Source organism: Danio rerio, chromosome 7 (assembly GCF_052040795.2).
Source record: "Danio rerio strain M-AB ecotype USA chromosome 7, GRCz13ab, whole genome shotgun sequence".
Taxonomy (NCBI): Eukaryota; Metazoa; Chordata; class Actinopteri; order Cypriniformes; family Danionidae; genus Danio; species Danio rerio.
This window is the reverse complement of record NC_141027.1, coordinates 62,446,226-62,455,000: the sequence shown is the minus strand read 5'-3', so window position 1 is coordinate 62,455,000 and position 8,775 is coordinate 62,446,226. Positions and strand designations below refer to the sequence as shown.

The 8,775-nt window shown below is 36.5% G+C and overlaps 1 protein-coding gene across 25 annotated transcripts in view; it reads right to left on the bottom strand.

Annotated features, from left to right (window-relative positions):
• The window catches only part of col25a1 (collagen type XXV alpha 1 chain), a 325,150-nt gene that overhangs the window by 217,387 nt on the left and 98,988 nt on the right, over window positions 1-8,775 (bottom strand). For 14 of the 25 annotated variants that reach the window (XR_015496369.1, XR_015496370.1, XM_087262008.1 and 11 more), the window contains exon 3: window positions 6,246-6,296. The exons of the other annotated variants lie outside the window; for them this stretch is intronic. Coding sequence is in view for 12 of the 14 variants with exons in the window: in XM_087262008.1 (XP_087118134.1) it covers window positions 6,246-6,263 (18 nt within the window). In the remaining 2 variants the exon portion in view is untranslated. The remainder of the gene's footprint in view (window positions 1-6,245; window positions 6,297-8,775) is intronic. 25 annotated transcript variants of the gene reach the window in all.

The window sequence follows — 8,775 nt, the reverse complement described above, 5'->3', positions numbered from 1 at the left end:
CCACCGCCTGCATCCCACTTCCCAACCCACTGTCCAAAGCCTACCAGTACCACTAAACTCAATATAGACAATATAGAAGAACATAGCTACTTTTTCATGTACTGGCACATTTCCTCACTGGACAACCTCAATGAGTGTATTATTTCATGCAAGTACTGCAAATCGCAAATTTTGAGATGGTGAAGATGGAGAAATTAGCTTGTATTGGCCCTCTCGCCAGAGGGTGCAGTGCAGATTTTAATTTTTTTTTGTAGTTCTACCGTGAAAAAAATCCTGATAGGAGTGCATGCCACCCATCTCACGCTTCTTGCACAACTGTGGCTTCTCACTAAAAGTCCCACCGCCACCCAGGTCACAAAGAAATTGGTAATCAACCGTCTGCTACGGGTGCTTTCACCCCGGTTCAGAGTGCTAGTCAGTATGAGAAACCCAACGACCATCGCTAAACTAATGACGATGAGGGATTTGCAGAGGTATCTTTTTCTTATGACGCCAGATAGAAAGCAGGCCCATGTCCCCGGAAGGTGAACAAGGATTGGCGGCCGCTAGGGGGCACCTCGCGACCAGTAAGCAGACCAGTAGAAGGAACCAATGCCCACCAAAACCACCTTCTCTGGGTGCCTGGGCTTGGCTAACCAGGCTGTACTGTTCTGCACCGTCCACGATCCAGAACCTTTCAGAGCTCCCACTTGAACCATCCAGGTGGAAGGATGAACAGTGACAACACCTCTGGATTCAGGAAAATCCATCAACCTGTTTCAGCCAGAAATAGTGATACCCCAAGTGGAAACCAAAGCCATGATACCTATCATTTATGTGTGTCATCAGAGATACCAGGCAAGTACCAGCTTGCCGCATAATGATCTCTGCGTGGCCCAAATCCTGGACCATTGAAGTGGGAGTGGTGCGAGACTTACCAGTCCCCGTTCTTCTGGTAAGTGACTGGCCAGGGTTTGATCGACTTCTAGCTGCCACAATGCAGCCGTTAATGGATCAAGACCACACCGAGTATGTTTACAGGGACACCGATAATCTGAGTTTAATACGATTAAGACAATACTCTGATTAAGAGTCTACCATGTAAACAGCTATTTTTGATTAATTTAACCCATTTAAGGTCATAATTGAACTACACACAAATGGAATTTAGACATGAGACATGTGGAGTATGCCAATATAATCCAATATAATCTGTATAGATTATCCTGTGATATGCAAGGATAATCTATTCACACATAGCTGTCTGACACTATTAAGTGCCCTTACCAAGATAGTGTTTTTCTTTTTTCCATACGGCGTGTGGTATCAAATTTTATGCATGCATGCTTGAAATGTTCCTAAGTGAAAGTGCAAAACTGCAGTTAAAGTAATCAAATTAAAAATGAAATGGTACATGGAATTTCGGAGGAAATGTGAAGAGCATGGTGATGCAATGACGCTAATCGAATTATGTGCTATAACATGTAAAACGGGATGATGAAAGGAGCATTCAAAAAGAAATTATTGTAAACACCTTAATCATATTATTGTCTTTTTTAGATTAAGGCAAATAATTGGGTCACTGATGTCCATGTAAAAGTATTGACTGTCAACGTCGAGCTCGAGAACTTGGGGACCGCCAGCATTCCTGGCTTTAGGGAGGGACAGACTCGGTGAGTCTGAAAATAATAATACTAGTAATGATCCTAATGTGTATATGAATCTGTTTCAGCAAGTGACGCTGCATGATCTGTCAGTACACATCATCCCTTTAGCCACATTGGAATGGACCTGGTAGGGCCTCTGCCAAAATCCGTCTGGGACCATGAACACATGAATGGTAGATTATGCCACCTGCTACCCTGACACAGTGCCCCTGCAAAAAAGCCACTGCCAAAGCCATCACAAAGGAACTGTTCCTACTATGCACCAGGGTGGGCATCCCCTCAGAAATCATGTCTGTCCTGGCAACCACCTTTACATTTAGGCTGATGGCGGCCCTTTCCCACCTCCTAAAGGTAAAGCTGTTATATACCTCTGTTTACCACCACGGACGGATGGATTGGTAGATAGTTTCAACCAGAGGCTGAAGAGAAAGTTGAGGTGTGTGGTGACAGGGAATAAGAGTGACTGGGATCTCATTTCTATACTATGCAAAAAATATTGGTTAATGGTTTAAATAAATATATACACATACTTGCTTGGTAAATATACATACTTGGTTTGCAGCCCATTAGGATGTCACATTTATAACACACTACATTTTGTTTGTTAACAAATAAATGGCTTTGGCAAACATTAGCTGTTTCTTAACATGCAATTTTAAGCATTCTTGCATCCTTGTGTTGTCGTGTAACACTATCATCAGGTGCCAAAGTTCAATTTCAATACTCAAGACCTGAAGAACAGAGGCAGTGTGAAAAAACCCTAATGTTTTCTTAATATTGAGAATGAATCGAATGCAGACTTGAGCACAGCACTTGTTTGAAGTCCCAGATGTCATTGAGGGAAGTTGAGGGAAGCGCAGCACTGTATATTTTCTGGTATTTGCTCTTCAGAAAAATAACTTGTCTCAGAAGTTTCCCTAAATGAGATGGTGAAATAAAACTTCTATGTGCCAATATTAATAAAGGAGTAAACGCATGGTGCTGAAATTTATTTTAAAACTGGTTATATTTGTATTGTGCAAATCTTTGTAAGGATTATGTGGTTTTTTAATATAGTTGTGGAAAAAGAAAGTGGTGGAAAACAATAAATCAGTATATGAATGTTGTAATGTTCAATATAATGTTGCAATGTGTATATTGAGGCAAGATGGCGGTGCGTGCAAAGCGCAAGGCTCAGCGTCTCTCCAGTTTCTGCAAATTTTGCCATATAGTTTCAGTTTTGCAGTATAGTTTCAGTTTATAGTATAGTAGTGCCTTTACATCTTACACCCGACAGGAGATTTTGGATATTGGTTTGTGCGTTCCGGACAGTTTTATTAGCAATCTTCGACTCATCCCTGAGAGCGCCAGAACACCCGAGACGGAGCGCCCTGCCAGGCCGGGCAGAAGTGCTAGAAGACAGCGTAGAGAACTTAAACAAAGGCGGGGGAAGCGCGGCGGGCTAAAAGCTAAGCTAAAGCTAACACCAGACTGGCTCTTTTTACCCAGTATCTTTCTCACCAATGTACGGTCACTGGTGAACAAAATGGATGAAATTCGACTGCACATCATACAACTGTAATGTCATGATTTTTACAGAAACATGGCTAAACAGTGGGATACCAGACAATTCCCTGCTGAAAAACCCAGGTTAAACCAGGCTAGGCTGGTTGGCTGGTTTTAGCTGGTTGACCAGCCTGGTTTTAGAGAGGTTTTGGCCATTTCCAGGCTGGTTTCCAGCCATTTCCAGCCTGGTCTTAGCTGGTCAGGTTGAAAAATGATAACGTTAACGTTAACGTAATTATAAAAAAAAGAATAACATTTTCACATTATGAGAATGCAAGTCCATTTTCTTTTTCTTGGTATTGAGAAATAGCCATATCAGTCCACTTGATCTATCTATCCATTGATCAATTCATTCATCTATTTAGGCTGCATTGACATTGCAAATCTTGTATGGGGCTGACTGACAGCTACTGTATCATAATAAAAGAGCACGTTATCTCTCTTCCTGTAATTAATCTGTTTTCAGGGTTTCATTATAGACATGATTATTGTCATAGATTATTTTTATTCTGCGACACAGTGGCGCAGTGGGTAATGCTGTCGCCTTACAGCAAGAAGGTCGCTGGTTCGCACCTAGACTGCGTCAGTTGGCGTTTCTGTGTGAAATTTGCATGTTCTTCTTGCATTCGCGTGGGTTTCCTCCGGGGTGCTCCGGTTTCCTCCACAGTCCAAAGACATGTGGTACAGGTGAATTGGGTAGGCTAAATTGTTTGTAGAGTATGTCTTCAATGAGTGTGTGGATGTTTCCCAGAGATGGGTTGCAGCTGGAAGGGCATCGGCTGTGTAAAAACGTCCTGGATAAGTTGGTGGTTCATTCCGCCGTGGCTCAGATTAATTAAGAGACTAGGCCGAAAAGAAAATGAATAAATAAATGAATGATTTTAATTCCCTTTATGTAATGCCTGCCATACTGGTCTGCAGACGGTGCAAAATGCAGATTCCCATTTGTTGACAGAAACACTCAAATAAGGACACATTACACCTATACTGGCTTCTCTTCACTGACTTTCAGTTTATTTTTAGATTACATTTTAAGATTTACATCTTGGTGTTAAATCCCTATATGGACTAGCAGAAAGACCTTTCTGCGTTAATTTAATTGTACACAGCCAGTTAGATGTGCTGATCAGTTACTTTTGACAGTTCCAACACAAGATTAAAAGCATGGAAGGACTGTGCTGTGCTTTTATAGTGCTTGCCCCAAACCTGGAATAATTTGCCTCTCTGTGTTAAGCAGGCTAAAAGTCTACTTTTATTTATTTATTTATTATTATTTTTTTTTTTAGTCTTAGTCTTAAAATCAATTAATACATAACCTTTAACTATATATAGCATCCGTAATCATTGTGTTGTTATTTCTCTCTTAATCTCTACACTGCTGACAACCATATTCTTTACAGGTCGACACCTTTTTTACAGGTTACACTTTTTTTAATGTAAACTTTGCTGTCCAGTAAGTGTTTTACTGTCATTTTCATGTACGATGATTAATGCATAAATTGATAAAAATTTTGTTCCCATGATGTATTCAATAATGTTATATTCTTTACACTTGTGCGCATGTTTTCTTACAAAAAGCAGATATTTCAATAACTAGTTTTAGGATCTTTGGACATAATTCTTAACCTTTTTTTGTGTGTGTTTTGCTGAAGTGTCATTTTAATGGCTGTACATAGAAAATGAAATGGTATTTTATTTATACAAATACCTATACTTACACAATTTAAAACCACCTGGGCAAAAAAAAACATGGATGGGAATAAGCATGTATTTAGTTTCAATGTCAACTACTTCTGTGGTACAGTAAAAAAAAAAGTCTCCCTAAAATATCTCAAATCTAAACTGTTAACTGATAAGAAGCACAGACTAATAACTTGTTCTCTGACCCAGATGTGCAGCAAAATAAATAAATAAATAAATAAATAGATAAATAAATAAATAAATAAATAAGTAAATTAAAAAAATAAATAAAATTGGGTAAATAAAGGGAAGTGTTATTTGTGAGTGATGAACAAACTAAACCAAACCAAATAAAAATAAAAACACTACAGTGCTTGGCTTTCTATACAGACGCATATATTTTAGCCTTTACTTCAGCACATGCATAGTTTGTATAAGCTGATTCTGTATAACAAATCAGTTAAAATAGAAACTGATAGATGTTGTTAAGAAGAAATGTCCAGATTTCATAATCATTCTATGAGGGTCAAGCAATTTGGTTTGTGTGACATCTGACCACATCTTGAGTTGGGTGTGTGTTTGTGTGTGTGTGTGGTCATAAACAAGTTTGTCAAAGTTTTGGCTCTTGACTAGATATAGCCTCACAGAAGAAAGCTTTCTCATGCACGTTCTACACAGTGCTGTTTCTGCAAAGACAATAAGGGTACTTTTTAGCATGCATTCAGGACAGCTCTGTTTTTGGCCCTGGGCAAACCACTGGGCAATCACAATTATCTTTCATTTTTTTTTTCTGTTTACAGCAGATTTATTTCTAGTTCTCGCTGTTTGTTTGTTTATCACACAGGTTTTAAAATGCATTTTACAAAAAAAGATCAAATGGAATCCTTGTGCTCTGAGTGAAATGCACTTTTAAATGCATTTTTAAATGCTCATTTGAATTGACTATTTATGGAGGTGAGTCCTTCCAACATTTTCCAACTTAGAATACCTTTGATACTGAACAAACACTGTACATAGTTTGATTCAAAGGTCTTTTTTTAAATCCATTAAATATGATCCTGGAACTATTTCACACTGCATTTGCCAATTACACATGTTTTCCAGAAAGTGGTTGGCCCTATTTTAACACAATTTGAGTGGCTGGCCTGAGTCTGGTAAAACATAGCCAGGGGTAACAGCTAATGTACTACACCAAGGCCTTTGGAATGTTAGTTAGTGAACATGCTTTAGTTCTGGCATGCACTTGTACCTAAAGAATTCTCCAAGAACTTGGATATTTTGAGTAAGGGGAACTGTCCAGGTGCAAGGGGCACAGAAGATTTAAAAGTTTAAAACTTTGGTTATGAGTGTATAACCTTACACACACACACACACACTCACCAGGGTCTCCATTGCGTCCTCTTCTTCCTCTTTTGCCTGGTGGACCTAAAGCAGGTAAGAAAATATTCCTTAATAAGTCCTTAAATCTTGGTCATATCTTCAACAATGTTAGTGAAACTAAAATAGTTTAGTGAACAGTTTAAATGTCCCGCTCCCTTTAGAATGTAAGAAGTGTCCTGTGTTTACTTTTATTTGAATTTTTTGTCAATAGTTTTATTAATTCCCAGAAATATAATGCCACAATAAATGCATCGAAAACTGATTTTAAATATCTATATGTCATTTACTAGCTATAAAAGAATAAAAATAACAAATAGTAACAAAAATCTAATCTAAAATCTAACAAAAAAAGTAATGGTGAAATGAACAGCTACATCAGCCCAGACAGTACATAGTGCACCAGAATGTCCTACATTTGCACTTATGCATTCAGGTATATTGCAATTTTAGCTGTTATATTCAGTGCATTACATGTATAAATAGGGTTAGGTAAATTACTTTGTATAACTAAGTAAATTTAGTGCCAGTCAAAAGCTTAGTTGCAATTTAAAACATGATATGCAAATCAATATTACTTAGTTTAGTAGTAAAACTATTTTGCCCACGTGTGCCTCATTGTTTTGCAAAATCAGATCTGCTGTCCTTCAAAACAACAGTTACCAGGAAGTCACTTTAGCCATCAAAAGAGTTTAAAGGTCAAGAGCCAAAATAGAAAGTACAAAACATATTTTTCTTTACTGACATCTCCATTGTTATCGTTTTCACGTTTATTCTTGTGAGCTATAAACTTTATTATTATTGCTATAAATGAAAGCAAGTTACACTTAACCAAAGAAATGAGTATTTACACAATTTTATTTATTTATTTTTTTGTTATTTGGCTGAAACAAACTGGTACTAATTATTAAGAAGTTATATTAAGAAGATAATTAATTATTAATTATTAGGAAGACCCTAAAAGAGTATTAAATGACACACTGAACAATGATTGACAGTTTTACAAGAATTAGGGCTTTCCCAGACTAAAGATTTTCTTAGTTGAACAGTAGTTTTTCATTACAATCACAGACTTAACACCAATTTATTAAATTAATTTAATTAGGCCTATACTTAAGCAAATACGGGCAACATTATTTGAGTTTCAGGACTGAGAAAAAAATGTCGTTTGCCACATTGTTTAACATTGTACAGAACTAGTAAATCAATTCCATTTTATAAAGACAGTGCAATATTTGTTACTTGTACTTGAGGATACAGATATCTTTTTTGGTCTGTGGATGTTCTCCAAGTAATTACTTTTTTCTGCTTAACACAAGGTTGTCAAAGTTTTTAATATCAAACCATTTTCAATTTGATTTTAAATGTTTTCCTGCTATTAAATCTAGTAGCTTTTTATAACTCCTCTTGAAATCAACCATAACTCTAAATATATATATTTTTAAATAAATAAAAGCCCTTACTCTGAGGCTTTGAAAATATTGTTAAACTTGGGACATTGTGAAACAATATTTAATAAAAAACAGATCATGATATTTCTATCTCTGTCAATTATTCTGGTCCAGGAAAACTGCATTGACTGAGTGTTGCCTGTCTGACAGTCTGAGCATTACTGTATAGTTCATAATGCCACATACACGGTCATATTTTGTTTTCAAAGATTTCAAAGATACATTTTCAATTAAAAAAGCAACATGATAATTTTATAAAGTGTACATTCATATGGGCTATTTTTGCCAGAGGAAACATTTACAATGAGGAGAGAACAAAGCAAAAACTTTACAGGATATGAAAAATTCTTGCTCCCTGTGACATTTTGTAAAATGTACTTAAAAAAGAAAAGTTAAGTTGAGTTGGCCCAAAAACAGATCTCCTCTCTTTTGTTGAATAACATGAGAGTAACATAACTACAAAGATGTCTTGGATTTGCTTTCTTATGTTTTTTTTTTTTTTCATTGAGGAAATAACGTTATCAATCATTCTGACAGCTCATGCAATAACTAGCAATCCTGATTGTTCAGGCATTACAGTGGCACCAAAATGAGTAACTCAATCCTAGTTGTCATCATTAATTTTAAAATATTTCCACACTGCCAAACTGTTCCTCGTGAAGAAGCTTTTGTGTGAAATGAAGAAGGTCTGTCAATGATGTCACTATCTGTCAATATCTGTCTTTGGAAATGGTGTGTTTTTATAAGTATGAGTACGAGAGCTCAGTATCCGGGACCAATGAAGACACCAGCATCAGTACTGGTGTATCCCTAACAGAAATGCTATAATAATAAGCACTGAATTGAAACTTTGCAGACATATAAAATAGCACTGACAAAGTATATAATTATGAATGTATCTGGGGGGAAAACGACATGGAAATTTGTTGAATCTTCGTAAATTATTATTAATAAAATTTTATTATAAAAAAGGATAACATTTACCCAAATTACAGCTTATTGAATGAACTTACTAAGAATTAAACACACATATAGATAAAAAAATACAAAATAAACATGTAACAAGGTGCCTAGAG